Genomic DNA, 19,110 nt, shown 5'->3' on the forward strand with positions numbered 1-19,110 from the left:
TTAGGAAAAGTGTCCTTCAGCTCTGCATCATGAATGAATTGGAGAACTTGGTGTGGAGAGTGCTTCCCATGTGGCAAAATGTGATGGATGCTGTCCTATTTGACATAGTGGTCTTTATCATTGATGTCCGAATATTCCGCATGCATCAGCGTTCATTGAAGGTCTGTACAATTGCTCAAGAATCTTTTCCCATCCGCTGACCACTTATTACGGTAATACATAAAAACCCAGGTCTTTTCACTGTGGTTCATTTGTCTCAACCTTTTTCCAATGGACACCTGATCAGTGTCAATGAGTGAGCAAAAAACCCTCCCTCTTTAATTTTTCTTCCGAGCATCCCATCACCTTATCTCTGCCCTTGTAACCAGACTGTCTCTTTTTCCGATGAATACAAGTTTCCTTGAAGACAGGCTCAGCTCCTAAGTTTTCTGCCATTTCTTTGGCAACGCTGAGGGCCTCTTCAAATCTGTTGTCTCTGTAGGCCACAACGAAATCAAGGCAGCTTCTCCTCAAAGTAGTAGCGGTCATGATGTCCATCGACTGAGTTTGTAATGCCTTGCTGACAACGTTTACTTGGAACAGGATATTGTGCCGAACCACAATTGAGACCAGAAATTTGAAGTCAGTGATCTAGTTTGCCAGGCTTTGCACCTTGAGTCAGATTCCGGCCTCAGCTTTACTCAACTGTGCCAGCTCCATCAGGGTGTCATAAAACTCAGTGACTTGGTACCTCACTGGCCTTATGCAGTGAATGCAGCTCTCCCAGCAAGTGTCACTTAGTGGCTTCATGGTCAGATTTGTTACATTGTCCGTGAAGATCTTCCATCTGATAGTTTATGCTGAAAACAGGACATATATCCTTTGCAGTACTCTCAAGAGAGATACTGAATCTAAAGATGACGCTGCATCTGACACAACCAGGTTGAGGAAAATGGCAGCCACATGGCAATAAGAAAGCTCTTAAATTCAGCACAAGGATCCTTGCCTGGACACCACTGTTTCTTCCCTTCATGTTCACACCACTGTTGTAACCTGAAGTTTTGTTTTATTCTCATTCAAAACATTCATAAACAATTCTGTTAGGCCTTTTCCAGTAGAGTCGTCCACAGATCGGAAACAGATAAAATGTTCCTTTACTTGGATACAGCCATCCTCCTCGTCGTTACTGTAAATGACATCTTTTCACTGTGACTAATGTAGGGAATGCAGTCCATTATTACAGTGTAGTACCTTGCTTTGGCGAGCCGCATCAGTGTTATCAAGCACCTTCCTTGCTATAAGGTCAATTGATTCATTTTGAATTGTTTTGCTGCAGTAACAGTCCATAGTTTTTTTACTAACTACTCGATGTAGCTGGTCACGTGTGACATTGTTGTATTTTCCAAGGAGCTCTACCAAACCGAGGAAATTACTGTTATGGTCAGTGAAAAACTTATCTGACGAGCTCTGGCAAGGCCAAATTATTCTTTGCAAGGAAGAGGGTAGTTGAGATCAGACGCTTGAGCACGTTCCTCCAGTGCTGGGTTTCTACATTAATAATGCACTGGTTTTCTGTGTCTATGCATTTATTCAGCTTGGGCCTGGACTTGACCTCCATCCATTTGGAGTAGGCCATAAAATGGCCAGATGACTTTTCATGTTGCTTCAGAACATCAGCCAAGTTATGCCAGTAATTGTATCTGAAAAGCGCAAGTAAATATAAAATATAAAACCACCTTTCTGTATACAGTGCTATAAAATCTCTCCTGGCCAGAGGCAAAAACATCCTGTTACCGATGAAGGTCTGAGAAGCTCAGCTAACCTGGCTGGCACCTGACCCAAAGGACCAATAAGGGAACAAGATACATTCAAATCTTGTGGGGGGGAAAGGCTTTTGTTTGTGCTGTTTGTTTATGTTTGTTCTCTCTTGGGACTGAGAGAGGCTAGACAGAAATCCATCTTCTCCAACCCATCCTAATCCAAGTCTCCAATATTGCAACCAGTATCGGTAAGCCAGGCAAGGTGGATTAGTTTATCTTTTGTTTTATGTAATTTTTTCCCGTGTTAAGAGGGAGGTTTATTCCTGTTTTCTGTAACTTTAAGGTTTTGCCCAGAGGGGTATCCTCTGTGTTTTAAATCTGAATACCCTGTAAAGTATTTTCGATCCTGATTTTACAGAGGTGATTCTTTTACCTTTTCTTTAATTAAAATTCTTCTTTTAAGAACCTGAATGATTTTTCATTGTTCTTAAGATCCAAGGGTTTGGGTCTGTGTTCACCTGTACAAATTGGTGAGGATTATTATCAAGCCTTCCCCAGGAAAGGGGGTGTAGGGCTTGGGGGGATATTTTGGGGGATGGCGTCTCCAAATGGGCTCTTTCCCTGTGCTTTGTTTAAGACGCTTGGTGGTGGCAGCATACTGTTCAAAGACAAGGCAAAGTTTGTACCTTGGGGAAGTTTTTAACTTAAGCTGGTAAGAATAAGCTTAGGGGGTCTTTCATGCAGGTCCCCACATCTGTACCCTAGAGTTCAGAATGGGGAAGGAACCCTGACAACAGCCCAGAATGAAGTTCACTTTTTTTGCAACAGCGTTACGCTGTTGATTCATATTTAGCTTGTGGTTCCCTCTGACCCCCCGATCCCTTTCCACAGGACTCCTTCCTAGGCAGTCATTTCCCATTTTGTATGTGTGCAACTGATCATTCCTTCCTAAGTGGAGTACTTTGCATTTGTCCTTATTGAATTTCATCCTATTTACTTCAGACCATTTCTCCAATTTGTCCAGATCATTTTGAAATTTAATCCTATCCTCCAAAGCACTTGCAACCCCTACCAGCTTGCTATCATCTGCTAACTTCATAAGTGTACTCTCTATTCCATTATCCAAATCATTGATGAAGATATTGAACAGAACTGGACCCAGAACTGATCCCTGTGGGATCTCACTCATTATGCCCTTCCAGAATGACTGTGAACCAATGATAACTATCATCACTGTGAACCATTGGTAATTATCATCACTCTCCTTTATTCTGTCAGGAAAACTGGATGATTCTCCATTACTTTCCTCACATTTGCATTCCTTATCTTCAGCTACATCTTCTCATTCCTTAGTAATAGGACTTTCACCATTTATGCTTCATTTCTCAATTTCTTCTGCACTGGGACGATGGCTAATGCCCAGTCTATGTTGTTCTGTTTCTGATATTTTCCCATCAGATTTGCCCCTTGCTGTAAACTAGATTGTAACTGAGTTTTTTGCTTCCTATACTGAGCACCTGAAGGCTTCTTTGGGGGCATCTTTTATTTTCCATGAAGGAATACAGAGAGTATTAGGGAGAGCAAAGGTCTATGTTCTGCAGTCTTAGAAAGTCATCAAACACTATATGTTAAGCATGGCAAAAGAAGTACCGTACTTCTTTTTTATTGTTGCGTAGATAGGGGTTCGATAGATATCACAGGTGTCTCATTAAATATGTCCTGTATTAATCGCTACTTACACTCTTCAACTCTTAAAACACGAGTACACTTTCACAATTACACAATAAAAAAAAAGTTTGACAGTATCGCTGCTGGGCTCTCACTTCACATTGTTCTTATATCTCGCAAACTGACTGGCAACTCCCGGCCCCTTAGCTACCCATGAGGGCCTGGCTGACAAGATTTTAGAAGGTTTGAGGAAAACATAGTTCTGAGGACGTTTGAAAGGTTCCACGAGATTCTACAAAGGTCCATAACATTCTAGGAAGTTAGTGAAAAATGAATCCACCTACGGAATACCTGAAATATTTTACTTCAAACATTCTACTTTATTTTCTGCTGATAACAACAAAAACAACACCGCAAGCCCAGCACCTCCCAAGCCCATCACCCCAGGTCATCTGCCCCTAAATCCAGCCCTACATGCACATTATATCCTGCAGCTCTCTTTCATTTGTAAACTTTATGAGGCAGCTACATTCCTGGTATTCTACTGACTTCACTGATGCTGCAGTGGAATATTCGGAAGCCTAGAACAGTAACTGTCCAATGCAGTTCAGGAGCCATGGTGAGCAGGGGGTGAGTAATCACTAGGACTGGTTTTATTGCTGACTCTGCCACTTGCTCCCTGTGTAACCTTCACCTCAGTGTGCTTGTTCACCTCCACATCAACCAGATCTCATCGTGATATTGTGCTTGATGATCAGAGGCTTCCTCAAATCAAAGGACTTCAAAGCACTGCAGGCTCATTACAGTTGTGTGTGTGCACAGGGCTGTATTATTTTAATAGTAGAATTTTTTCCTGGGATCAGATGCCCCCCAATTTTGGGTTAGGATTCAAGGGTTCTCACAACAATTTTTTTGGTGGCCACTGACAAACTTATCTCTCTGTCCCTGCCTCCCTGAGCCCTGAGCTGCTGTAGGTGGAGATGCAGCGTATGCACAGAAAGATACACTCCTAATCAAGTTTTCTCTCACCCAGGTTGGGTAAAGTGCCTTCCTTCAATCTGAAGTTGATGGAACTGTCCTCCTTTACACTGGTTCAGCATCTACCCATCAACTTTAAAATATATATTAGGGCTGTCGATTAATTGCAGTTAACTCGCATGATTAACTCAAAAAATTAATCTCAATTAAAAAATTAATCATGATTAATCGCTGTTTTAATTGCACTATTAAGCAATAGAATACCAAGTGAAACTTATTAAATATTTTGGATGTTTTTCTACAAAGCCCTGGCTGGGATGATTTAATTGGGGATTGGTCCTGCTTTGAGCAGGGGGTTGGAGTAGATGACCTCCTGAGGTCCCTTCCAACCCTGATATTCTATGATTCTATGATTCTATGATTCTACATTTCCAAATATATTGATTTCACTTAGAACGCAGAATACAAAGTGTACAGTGCTCACTTTATATGATAAGTTTTGATTACTATTTGCACTCTAAAAATGATACAGGAAAGTAGTTTTCGATTCACCTCATACAAGCCCTGTAGTGCCATCCCTTTATCGTGAAAATAGAACATACAGATACAGATTTTTTTTTGTTACATAACTGCACACAAAAACAAAACAATGTAAAACTTTAGAGCCTACAAGTCTACTCAGTCCTGCTTCTTGGTTCAGCCAATTGCTCAGACAAACAAGTTTGTGTACATTTATGGGACATAATGTTGCCGGCTTATTATTTATAGTGTCACCTGAAAGTGAGAACAGGTGTTCACATGGCACTTTTTTAGCTGACATTACAAGGTATATACATGCCAGATAGGCTAAACCTTCGTATGCCTCTTCATGCTTCAGCCCCCATTCCAGAGGACATGCTTCCATGCTGATGATGCTCATTAAAAAAATAATGTGCTAATTACATTTGTGACTGAACTCCTTGTGGGAGAATTGTATGTCTCCTGCTCTGTTTTACCCTCATTCTGCCATATAGTTCATGTTATAGCAGTCTCTGATGATGACCCAGCACGTGTTGTTTGTTTTAAGAACACTTTCACTGCAGATTTGACAAACTCAGTGAAGGTACCAGTGTGAGATTTCTATAGATAGCTACAGCACTCGATCTATAGATAGCTACAGCACTTGACCCAAGGTTTAAAAATTGGAAGTACCTTCCAAAATCTGAGAGGCACGAGGTGTGGAGCATGCTTTCAGAGGTCTTTAAACAGCAACACTCCAATGCGGAAACTACAGAACCCGAACCTCCAATAGGAAACTCAACCTTCTGCTGGTGGCACCTGACTCAGATGATGAAAACGGACTTGCGTCAGTCCGCACTGCTTTGGACCATTATCGGGAATTGAAAAATACTAATTATTTTGGTTTTTTGCACTGCAAATATTTGATATATTTGTAATCAAAAATAAATATAAACTGAGCACTGTGCTTTTTGTATTCTGTGTTGTAATTGAAATCAATATATTTGAAGATGTAGAAAACATCCAAAATATTTAAATATTATTCTGTTATTAACAGCATGATGAACTGCATGATTTTTTTAATCGCTTGACAGCCCTAATATATATAAAAGGGAAATGCAAAGAATTTCAGAGACTAGGAATCATGAACTGAGCACTGGAATGACATCTGAGACCTTGACATGCATTTTTAAAGTGAAGCTAATTTCAATATTGGAACATCTAATCCCAATCAAAATTTACTACTATTACAATAATACACCTCTTTGGCCATATAAAATTTAATGAATGATTGTGAAGTGCTTTGAAGTGCTTAGATCAGAGGAAGCCTGAGAAAATCCATCATGAAAGTTACAAGTATACCTGTTTGACATGGAGGTAAACGGAGGCACATTCAGGTGAAGATCACACAGGGAGTGAGTGATTGGCAGGATCAGAAATAAACCCCAATAGTTGGGACTACTCATGCCAAACACTAACCTGTATCTCCTAAACCCTACTGGACACATATGTCATGGCTTCCAAATACATCACTAACTGGAGAGTAACTCCTACAGAGGCCCATTCTGGATTTTTGTTCTGTTGATTTTTTGGGGAACTTCTTAGGTGAAACATCTTCTAATCCAAGTGAGAACAATGATCAACCATCGAGAGTCTTCCAATGCACTTTAACTCCCTTTATTTGAAGGTGTTGGCTCAGTGGTGGGTATTTACACTTGAGCAGATTTAAATGGTCTGGTACCAAAATTTTTCCCATTTGAATTCCATATTGAGATTTTTATTCCTATTCTGCAGATGAACAAGCTTGAAATGTACACATTTGTAATTCCTTAGGACCATTATTATCCTCTTGTACTGAGAAGGCAATGTTAAAGAGAGAACCTACCCTGTGCCTTGTTACACAAACCTGAAAGAATTTGTCTCCACTGCTTTATTCTGACCCATTAGAGAGATGTGATTCCAAGGAAAGACAAAGGACTACAAACGGGGCACTTGGTGACTTCATCCCAATGGGTGCTATGACTTTAAGCAAGTTTTTGATGCTTGAATTATATACTGAGATTTCTAATGCTACCACACTCATGGAAAAGAGAAATTGACAGACTTGTAATTCCTTAGGAGAAGTATTATCCTCACATATAATGACAGTGAAAGTGGATCAAAACATTAGCCAGCTTTTTACTGTTGATGCTGAGATCCAAGGATGCAAACATTTTGTAACCAGACATGTTATTAACTTTGTCTTGTAACACAGTGCAACAGGGATCAACCTAGAGCTCAGCCTAGAGCTCAGCCTGTGGTAGGAAGAGTCAAAAGGATTGGGTTGTATTTTTGTTTCTGCAACTGACCCCCATGTGACATTCACCTCAGCGTGTCTCTGCTTCTAGGCCAATCAAACAGAGAGAGTCAGGGTGTGAAGGCTGGAAGTTCTTCAGCGACCTCAGAACTCCAGAGTTCAAAGCCCCTCACAAACACTCACTGGTGTTTCACACATGCACAGGGTTGTCATCATCATCATCATGTTCCTATTACGCCTCTGGCATTTAGAGCAGTGACAAAGCTCCTTCACTCCTGTCTGCTTCTCGCAAGTCTTTCAGTGGTTCCCCAGCTTTGCCCCAGGTTTTTCAGCTCAGCTTCCACAGCTCTTCACCATGTTGTTTTTGGTCGGCCTCTTTTTCACTTGCCTTCAGGTGTCCATCTTACTGCAACTCTGGTGATGGAATCAGTTTCCATCCAAAGCACATGGCTGATCCATCTCCAACGCCTCCTGGCTATGATGGTGCGCAGATCCTCTTGGCTGCACTGTGTCAATAGATCTTGGTTTGCAAAGGGTTGTATTCTTGGAATATTAATAAATTGTTGTTGGGATTAGACACCTCTGCACTGAGTCAGACAGTCACTTTAAACAAAATGGAGGCCAAGCTCTGGTGTCGTTAAGTTAACGAGGTCGTAACGTAAAGCCACACAATCTGGGTCTGTTTCATTTTCATTCGAATGTAATTTTGCATTTGTGTTTTTTTTAAAACATTTTTATTGGAAAATGAAGGTGCCCCCTTGGTGTCAATCAGCAGAGTTGCTTCAACTTCACAGAGGTTCAGGGCCCCATCATCAAAGGAAGACTCCTCCAACTCATTCCCTGGACATGGAACCCCCCTCCCCCTTGTGGATATCTGTTACACTCTAAACAGCATGCTGGTTCTGGCAGGAATGTTTTGTGCAGCATGCCCTATGGCTGGTCAAAGTTAATGTCAAATCCCATCCCACAGCCATCTCCTCCTTCCTCAAGAATGTGTGATTTTCATCTCTCCTCCACTCCTTGCTGGGCTCCATCAGCTGCGTTGTCTCAGAAGACGTCCTTTTCTTGGCTGCTCCTGGATGGAGAGATCCTGACATAAAAGAACACTGCTTCCTTTCGCTCTCCGCCATCCCGCTCCTTGACCCATGAGCAAATCTGATCTAGGCAACCCTTTGAGACGGCATTGGTGACCCAAGTGGAGGTCCAACTGTAGGTCACCTTTTGCTCACCATATGATGATATTGACCCATGGTCAGAGGGCCATCACGAAGGCCCATGCTCCACTTAAGTCCCTGTTAAGACCTAGTTGTAAGTTAAGCATGGGACTAAAGTTGTCTATAGGCATCGTCCCATCCCCCTGCCAAAGGGTGAATTTCAGGCTTAAGGTCCTGACAGGAAACACACTGGTGGCAATGGAATGATGCTCATTGACTTCAAAGGGAATTGGTTCTCACCCACTGGGAATGGAGGTGGTGAGAATGCAGAAAAATGGCTCCCTGCTTCCTGGCCAGTTTAGAATAAACTGCCCAATGTCCATAACCACAACCAGTATGAATTGGAAGGCTCAAATTGGATTCCTTTCATGACAGCCAGTTGTCCTACTGATGTCGCTCAGAATCACCTTGACATTCATTATAATCGCAGCACCAATAAAGTCAGTGGAATGACATGAGAAATGTAGTTGGTCCATGCCATTTAAAGATGAAAGAAAGATGAAGAGTGCAACGTGCATGTCACGCCCTGTGAGGCTGAGATTAGCCCAATCATCACAACCCCTGAGGAAAACAGCTCCATCCAAAGGAGGATTTTGCAAGGCAATCAAGTTTGTTTGGTAACTAATTAGGACCGCCTCCACAAACGGCATCGCAGATCCTCCAGGTAGTCCTAGGAACGGTATAAAAGTGCTCACCACTCAGACCTCTTCTAAACACTTCTCCGGACTTCATCTCCTTGGTGAACTGGGTAAGTCCAATTCAACTCAATGGCTTTTGAACTCTATAAATGTGACAGTAGGGGCTATTTCCATTTAAGATGGAACCTTTCATGTACTCACTGAGATATTTATTAGGATCAGGGTGTTCTCTCCTAATTATTTTGTGTAGTAATTCAGTTACAGGAGCTCGTGGATTCATGATTTTAAGCTAATAGGGGAATTTTAGGAGCAACATGTGCAATTGGGAAACACATTTCCTATTAATTGGAAATAGATTTAGGGCATTGAAATCTTTTCAGTAACTTTAGAAAGTCATTTAGCCATTTTTCACTTAGCTGTATTAGGAAGAAACTTTCCCAGGTTAGTCCAGAAAGGGCCAAATCAGTGGTGTTTTACTTTCACCTGAAGCAGCTGTTACTCCTCACTCTTCGAGACAGAGAATGGATGAAGTTGACAAGTGGTGAGATCCAGCCTAGCAATTCCTATGTTCTTCTGAGCAGAAATACCCATTGAAGGTGCTTCTCCTCAGATGGTGTAATTTAGTGTCGCTTCATGAAAGTCAGTGGACCTGAACGCCAGCTGAGGAGCTTGTCCTTGGTGATTTGTTTGGAGAAAAGTAAAGTTTTCTCTTTATTCATCAGCAAATTTTGGTGACTTCCAAGGTTTGGAAAACCAGAGAACTATACTGTGAAACCAGACTCAACTGGTTTGCATGCAGAGGTTAAATCCTCCAATGACAGGAAGTGATTACCATGATCCCAGACATGGTTTTTTTGAGAAATGTCTAAAATGGACACAGAATCCCAGGTGCCCAGCATGGAAATAGTGACACTTGTTCCAGTCGGTGTTTTTCAGACAAAGCCATTGAGAGGGGCTCTAGGGGGTCGGTTGGGAGGGAAGTTTAGTGCGAGTGGACAGGAAGTGTAGAAAGAGGATATAGGAAGAAATACATGGCCATGAACACAGGGACTAAGGCCCCTCTTTCTTTCTCTCTTGAGCCACACTGAGCTTTGAAGCCTTTCTTCCACCAGCCCTTCTAACTTCTCTTTACTCTAATTCCTGTTGTGTGTTTCAGGTTTACTTCCTTCCCAGAAAGATGACTTTCTCAGGCCTCTGCTATCCAGAATGCGGGGTGGCCCGGCCCAGTCCAGTCACTGGCAGCTGCAATGAGCCATGCGTTAGGCAATGCCCTGACTCTGAAGTGCTGATCAGACCCTCCCCGGTTGTCGTGACCCTCCCAGGACCAATTCTCAGCAATTTCCCTCAGCAGAGCGGAGTGGGAGCCGTAGGAGCACCTGTGGTTGAACCCGGTTTTGGGGGCTCATTGGGTCACGGGGGATTGTACGGCTATGGAGGCCATTATGGAGGATTGTATGGTTTAGGGGGATATGGTGGTTACGGCGGCCGTTACGGTTATGGGGGATTGGGTGGTTATGGTTATGGGGGATTATGTGGTTCTGGGGGATTAGGCGGTTACCTGGGTGGTTATGGTTCTGGGGGATTATGTGGTTCTGGGGTATCTTGCCATAGGTACCTCAGTGGAAGCTGTGGGCCATGCTAAACCCAGCAGGAACCCATCCGTGGATGAAGGAAGAACCAGGAATTGAACAGCAAGATACAGATTCACCCCTGACCTTTTGGGCATGGCTTTCAGAAGTGCTGTGCAAACAGAGCTCCAGTTGAGCTCAGTGGGAGCTGTGTTTGCTCAGCACCTTGGTCTGATAGCCCTGCTGCATTTCTAATGTTACACTTTAGGACTCTTTCAAGGCTTTGCCAGTGGAGTGCTGATTTTCGTTTTCACATATGGACTCATTCTGAATAACACACAGGCTGTTTACAGTAACTCCACAGTTTAAAGGAAATAGGGGCCTTAAGACAGGCATCAGTTACATTTATTATCATTTGAAGTCCCTTGAGCAAGGGAAAAAGAGACCTTGCTGTGAAGGAGAATTAGACCCTGTCTGTTCTATCCTTTCCATCAATATGTATCTTTAGTGTTTCGCTTTGACCTTCTCTGCGGCAGACATTTAACTGAGAAGCTGTGTAGTCCTCTGCTTCTGTTTTGCTTTGTCTCACTTCCCACTGACTGAGGGAATAAAAGTAACTGAAAATGGTTGTGAAGGGAACTTGTTTGTCCAGCTCTGCAGCTGCAACAACAAAAAAGCACATCTTGTGTGAAATACTTCCCATTTAGGTGGGTTTTCGGTTGCAGCCCTTCTTGAAAAACTGAAAATACGTTCCTTCTGTTCACGTATTTTTCCTGTAACTGTGTACTGCCAATGTCACTCACATTAAAAACGCTGATGCATCGTTATATCCGTCTTCTGGTTCTCCTTGTTCCTCCCTCCTTCTTTAAACATTTCCCTAGGCAAAATTCATCCCTGAAGAGCCAGCAGCATCAGGCATTTCACAAGATGTGACTTTTTGAAGCCCTGAAGTGATAGGAGAATTCAGCCCTTGAAGTAGTTTACAGCATTATGTTGGGTTTCCGTACTGGGATGGAGTTCCACCTTGCATTACCTGTTTTAACAAAGTAAAGTTAACTCTACCCCAAACTCCTGGAATAGCAGAGCAACTTTCAGGACAGGAAGCCTTTCCTTCTACAGCACTTTGAATGTCTGGCTCTTCACTAGAAAGCTCTTCCCAATGTGCACTTCACAAATCACCCTCCCTGTTCTATGGAGCTTCCCTTCCCCGGGGTTTGGGTGTTTCAGCAGGGATTATTCATAAAGACGAATGCTGGGAAAACTTTACTAACCTCATTATTTGTTATGGGTACTTTATCTGGAGCTCTCAGACCAAATCAAATCTCATTTCCATCACCACTGCTCCTCCAGATGCTAAGGATGAATGTTTCAATGAATGTATCTCTGGCATGTCATTTGAGAGCATTTTCAATAATAAACTCTCCAACAGAAACACAGCGGAAACATAATTATGGAGTCAGCAGCCCTTTTTTAGAATAATTCTCCTTTTTCCAGGACATTCTTCTCTTCTCCTCTGATGGGACATCCAGTGACATGTAGGACGTAGCATCCATCTCGGAAGCAGTCTTTTATGACAACCTAATGAGAGGTGTAAATTCAAGCAGCTCTCCTCCTCGACACCAACTTTGCACTCACTTTGCAATGCTGGAGATGAGCTGTCAAGGTTCCTTCCCCACTCTGAACTCTAGGGTACAGATGTGGAGACCTGCATGAAAGCCTCCTAAGCTTACTTTTACCAGCTTAGGTTAAAACTTCCCCAAGGTACAAACTATTTTACCTTTTTGCCCTTGGACTTTCTCTGCCACCACCAAATGTCTAACTGGGATATAATTTAGAAAGAGTCCATTTGGAAACGTCTTTCCCCCCCAAAATCCTCCCAAAACCTTGCACCCCCCTTCCTGGGGAAGGTTTGATAAAAATCCTCACCAATTTGCATAGGTGACCACAGACCCAAACCCTTGGATCTTAAGAACAATGAAAAAGCATTCAGTTTCTTAAAAGAAAAATTTTAATAGAAGAAAAATAGTAAAAAGAATCACCTCTGTAAAATCAGGATGGTAAATACTTTACAGGGTAATCAGATTCAAAACCTAGAGAATCCCTCTAGGCAAAACCTTAAGTTACAAAAAGACACAAAAACAGGAATATCCATTCAATTCAGCACAGCTTATTTTCCCAGCCATTTAAAGAAATCAGAATCTAACGAATCTCTAGCTAGATTACTTACAAAGTTCTAAGACTCCATTCCTGTTCTGTCCCTGGCAAAAGCATCATAGAGACATAGAGCGAGGCTTTGTTTCTCCTTCCCCCCAGCTTTTGAAAGTATCTTGTCTCCTCATTGGTCATTTTGGTCAGGTGCCAGCAAGGTTATCCTAGCTTCTTAACCCTTTACAGGTGAAAGGGTTTTTCCTCTAGCCAGGAGGGATTTTAAAGGTGTTTACCCTTCCGTTTATATTTATGACATGAGCTGACAAGATTTAGGGCAATGGGGCAAAAATAGTTCAGCTTCACATTGAGATTTTGGATTTCATTGCACCAAGAAAACTTAGTTCAATTCATCTTCCTCTGACTCTTTGCCCACATGTGTTCATCTACTGGCCAACAGCAACATCTACTCCTTGGTGAAATGACAGGACCAAAAGTTGATTTCACAAGGATGTTACAAACACAACTGACTGCCTCATTTCTGCCCACCTCAGTTCTGCCCAGATAGACAAACTAAACTACACCAAAGTCATCTACAGGAGTCATGAAAGACAATGGAGGAAATAATTAAGGAATCAATTTCCAGACACCTAGAAGATAATAAGGTGATAAATAACAGCATGGATATATCAAAAACAAAATCTGTGAAACAACCTAATAGATTTCTTTTACAGGATAACAAGCCTTGTGGATAGTGGGCAAGCAGTAGATGTGGTCTATCTTAATTTTCAGTAAGGCTTTTGATACTTTCTTGCCTGACCTTCTCATAAACAAACTAGGAAAATACATCTTAGTTGGTGCTAGGATAAGGTGGGTGCATAACTGGTTGAAAAACCATTCCCAGAGAGTATTTAGCAGGGGTCTACACTCCAACTGGAAGGGCATATCAAGTTGCGTCCCACAGGGATCAGTTCTGGGTCTGATTCTGTTCAATGTCTTCATCAATGATTTAGATTATAGCACAGAGAGTACATTTATAAAGTTTGCAGATGATACCTAGCTGGGAGGGGTCTCAAGGATTAAAATTCAAAATGAGCTGGACAAACTTGAGAAATGGTCTGAGGTAAATAGGATGAAATTCAATAAGGACAAATGCAAAGTACTCCCTGAGGAAGGAACAATCAGTTGCACACATACAAAATGGGGAATGACTGCCTAGGAAGGAGTACTGTGGAAAGGAATCTGAGGGTCATAGTGGATCACATGCAAAATGTGAGTCAAGAGTGTAACACTGTTGCAAAGAAAGCAAACATCAATCTGGGATGTATCAGCAGGAATGTTGTAAAGAATACAGAAGTAATGATTCTGTTCTACTCTGAGCAGGTTATGCCTCAGCCGGAATGTTGTATCCAATTCTGGGTGACATATTTCAGGAAAAATGTGGAGAAATTGGAGTCCAGAGAAGTCCACAGAAGACCAAGAAAACTGATTCAAGGTCTAGAAAACATGACCTATGAGGAAAGATTTAAAAAATTGGGTTTGTTTAGTCTGAAGAGAAGACTGAGAAGGGACATGAAAACATTTTTCAAATACATAAAAGGTTGTTAACAAGAGGAGGGAGAAAAAAAAATCTCCTTAACTGCTGAGGATAGGAGAAAAAGCAGTGGGCTTAAATTGCAGGAAGGAAGGTTTAGGTTGGACAGGAAGACAAACTTCCTAACTGTCAGGATGGTTAAGCACTGGAATAAATTGCCGAGGGAGGTTGTGGAATCTTGGTTATTGGAGATTTTTAAGACCAGGTTAGACAAACTGCTGTCAGAGATTGTACATAAGAACATATGAATGGCCCTACAGGGTCAGATCACTTGTCCATCTAGCCCAGTATCCTGTCTTCTAACAGTGGCCAGTACCAGGTGCCACAGAGGGAATGAACAGAACAGGTAATCATCAAGTGATCCATCCCCTGTACCCCATTCCCAGCTTCTGGCAGACAGAGGCTAGGGACACCATTCCTGCCCTTGCTGGCTAATAGCCATTGATGGACCTATCCTTCATGCATTTATCTAGTTCTCTTTGGAACCCTGTTATGGTCTTGGCCTTCACAACATCCTCTGGCAAGGAGTTCCACAGGTTGACTGTGTGTTGTGTGAAGAAATACTTCCTTCTATTTGTTTTAAACCTGCTGCCTATTAATTTCATTTGGTGACCCCTAGTTCTTGTGTTATGAGAAGTAGTAAACAATACTTCCTTATATACTTTCTCTATACCAGTCATGATTTTATAGACCTCAATCATATCTCCCTTTAGCCATCTCTTTACCAAGCTGAAAAGTCCCAGTTTTATTAATCTCTCCTCATACGGAAGCCATTCCATACCCCTAATTATTTTTGTCGCCCTTTTCTGAACCTTTTCCAATTCCAATATATCTTTTTTGAGATGGGGCGACCATATCTGCACACAGTATTCAAGATGGGGGCGTACCATGGATTTATATAGAGGCAACGTGATATTTTCTTTCCTAATATCTATCCCTTTCTTAATTATTCCCAGCATTCTGTTCACTTTTTTGACTGCCGCTGCACATTGAGTGGATGTTTTCAGAAAACTATCCACATTGATTCCAAGATCTTTCTTGAGTGATAACAGCTAATTTTGACCCCATAATTGTATATGTATAGTTGGGATTATGCTTTCCAATGTGCATTACTTTGCATTTATCAACATTAAATTTCATCTGCCATTTTGTTGCCCAGTCACCCAGTTTGACACTCAAGTCTGTTTGCCACCATTTTTAATTACTTGTTTCACCCTGGTCAGTCTCAACTAAAGGAAAACACAATAAAAGTGAAAGTTGAAAATTTTCTCCATTATGCAGCTGCTGTTAGAAAGTTAAAAGGCAGAAAGAAAGGGTCCATATTCCTGGATAGGAGATCACCTAGCATCATTCTCATTGACACTAAAGTCTTTTGACACTCCTCTTTCATGGGAGAGAGCCATTCAAGCCGATGTAGATGTAGGTAACATACACCTTACAGACCCGGCTCCATTTGCACTTTGCAGAGTGGTCTAAAAACCCATCATGTAGTTGAGAATCAGGCCCACTGTACTGTTAATACAGGAAGCCCATAGCCAGGAAGGCATTAGAAGAAACCCATGGGGAACATGAGGAATGTTTGCAGAGGTGCTGATGAAATGCAGCTCTCTCATTATTTCACACTGAGTTCGGTGTACTCACCACTTCTCAAAGCCACGCTTATGTGATCAGACATGAATCTGTATCTTGCCATTCATTTCCTGGCTCTTCCTTTTCCTATGGATATGCCTGCTGGATTTAACATGGCCCACAGTTTCCACTAATGTAATGATGGCCCCTCGCCATCCCCACAAACCTTGTATTCCCCCAGAACCATATGGGCCCCTGTGACCATAGAGCCCATCCTAACTGTATTGGACACATAACCGTGTAATCTCCCATAATCACAGGGACCCCCATCACCATATAATCCTCCATAATGTTCTAAGCCTCTATCACCACATGCGCCCCCATCAGCACCTCTTATGTCAGCTGCTCCTGAGGATCCCTCTCTGCTCTCCCAAGGAAAAGAGCTGAGAATTGCTCCTGGGAAGGTCACAACTGCCAGTGGGGGTTGAATTAGCACTGTGGAGTCAGGGAACTGCCTCACGTCAGTGTCATGCATGGTTTGTGGCATGTCACTCCACACGTGAAGCAAAACATCTCTCTGCCGTGGAGATAAATTTGAAACACACAGCAGGCAAGAAAGAAAGAAAGAAAGAAAGAAAGAAACCCAACCAGCTCCTTTGAATCCTTGTTACTGTCTTCGTCTTTAAAAAAGCCATGTCTCTAAGACGTATAAATACAGTAAAACCTCAGAGTGATGAACACCAGAGTTACAAAGTGACCGGTCTACCACACACCTCATTTTTAACTGGAAGTATGCAATTGGGCAGTAGCAGAGACAAATAAAAAAAGCAAAATACAGCACAGTGTGTTAAATGTAAACTACTAAAAAACTAAAGGGAAAGTTTTTAAAAAAGATTTGACAAGGTAAGTAAAACTGTGTGTTTGTTTAGTTTACATTAAGATGGTTAAAAGCAGCATTTTTCTTCTGCATAGTAAAGTTTCAAAGCAGTAAAAGCCAGTGTTCGATTGTAAACTTTTGAAAGACCAGCCAGAAGAGTTATTTCAAAGTCACAGACATTTCACAGTTTTGAAGAACTTCCATTCCCGAGGCGTTCATAACTCTTAGGTTCTACTGTTTATAACATTTCTTTCATTAACGCTTGGGATTTCCAGTCTATTAAAAAAAATATCACACAGAACATGGCTGGGATAGCAGGTGCTTTGGTTTGTAAACCTTAGCAAAACTAAAGTGTTTTCTTTTTTTATCAAAGCCCAACACTAAACACAACCTCCTCCCATGGTGTAAATCTGTGTTGTTTCACTGCAGCTACACTAAGTCAGACCAGATGGGGATCTGCCCCTAGAATTACTCCTGCACATGAGAAGGTAGCAGTTGCCAGGCTGTAAGAGACGAGTGGCCCATCTAAGGCAGCATCCTGTCTCAATGAGTGTCACTCACCAGCTGCTTCAGAAGAAAGCAGAACAATGAATTAGTCCTTTATGGAGGAAATAGGGAGTTTCTTCCTAAACCCTAAATTAAAAATTGGGGGGAGAGATTTTTCCGAGCTCCCTAAGGGATTTGAATGCCCAAGTTCCCACTAAAATCAATAAACTCTCGTGTCCCAACTCCATGTCTTGCTCCAAAAATCCGGAACTTAACATCTAAACCATGAAGAGACCAACGCCTGAAACTTGATAATGGGAAAAAAATGAAAATACCCCAAACCCTTCCCATTGTTAAGAGTTACAAAGTGAATGGGCAAGATTAATTACTAAATTAAAAGGATCCCTAACACAGCATCTGAATGGTTATGGAGAAAGCAAGTTGAATAGGATGTCTCCAGTTCACATAGGAGAATAAGTTAACATGGTTAGAAGCCCCCTGAGTCATGAGTGTTTTAATAAACTTTTCTAGACTGCCTGGAGGACTTGAGAGTTCCTTTGTTCCTACAAACCAAATTTTGATAAATCCTTCAATTGATATAATTTTTTTCTATGTGTTTTTGACAACTAATTTGTTCTAGGGCTGTCAATTAATCACAGTTAACTCACATGATTAACTCAAAAAAATTAATTGCAGTTTTAATTGCACTGTTAAACAACAGAATACCAATTGAAATTTATTCAATAGTTTTGGATGTTTTTCTACATTTCAAATATATTGATTTCTTTTACGACACAGAATATAAAGTGTGCAGTGCTCACTTTATATTATTATTTTTTATTACAAATATTTCCACCGTAAAAATGGAATACAAAAGAAATACTGGTTTTCAATTCACCTCATACGAGTACTACAGGGCAATCTCTTTATTATGTAAGTGCAACCTTAAAATGTAGATTTTTTTGTTACATATCTGCACTCAAAAACAAAACAATGTAAAACTCTAGAGCCTGCAAGCCCACTCAGTCCTCTTTTTATTTGCAATATCACCAGAAAGTGAGAACAGATGTTTGCATGGTACTTCTGTAGCTGGCATTGTAAGGCACTTACGTGCCAGGTTTGCTAAACATTCGTATGCCCCTTCAGGCTCCAGCCATCATTCCAGAGGATATGCTTCCATGCTGATGATGCTCGTTAAAAAAAATGATGCATTAATTAAATTTGTGACTGAACTCCTTGGGGGAGAATTGTATGTCTCCTACTGCATTTTCCCCACATTCTGCCCTATATTTCATGTTATAGCAGTCTCGGATGATGATCCAGCACATGTTTGTTTTAAGAACACTTTCACTGCAGATCTGACAAAATGCAAAGAAGGTACCAATGTGAGATTTCTAAAGCACTTGCTTCAATCTGCACTGCTTTGGATGGTTATCAAACAGAACCTGCTATCAGCATGGACGTATGTCCCCCAGAATGGTGGTTGAAGCATGAAGGGACATATGAATCTTTAGTGCATCTGGCACATAAATATCTTGCAATGCCAGCTACAATGGTGCCATGTGAACACCAGTTCTCACTTTCAGGTGACATTGTTAGCAAGAAATGGGCAGTATTATCTCCTGAAAATGTAAACAAACTTGTTTGTCTGAGCAATTGGCTGAACAAGTAGGACTGAGTGGATTTGTAGGCGCTAAAATTTTACACGGTTTTATTTCTGAATGCAGTTATTTTTTGCACATAATTCTACATTTGTAAATTCAACTTTCATGATAAAGAGATTGCACTATGGCACTTGTAATAGGTGAACTGAAAAATAGTATTTCTTTTGTTTCTTTTT

The 19,110-nt window shown here is 41.4% G+C and overlaps 1 protein-coding gene across 1 annotated transcript; it reads left to right on the top strand.

Annotated features, from left to right (window-relative positions):
• Positions 1-10,208: 10,208 nt before the first annotated feature.
• On the top strand, positions 10,209-10,673 carry LOC144259637 (claw keratin-like). Its single transcript, XM_077807939.1, has one exon. The coding sequence runs from the start codon at positions 10,209-10,211 to the stop codon at positions 10,671-10,673; it is 465 nt and encodes a 154-aa protein (XP_077664065.1).
• Positions 10,674-19,110: the final 8,437 nt, after the last annotated feature.

Source organism: Eretmochelys imbricata, chromosome 1 (assembly GCF_965152235.1).
Source record: "Eretmochelys imbricata isolate rEreImb1 chromosome 1, rEreImb1.hap1, whole genome shotgun sequence".
NCBI classification, from domain to species: domain Eukaryota; kingdom Metazoa; phylum Chordata; order Testudines; family Cheloniidae; genus Eretmochelys; species Eretmochelys imbricata.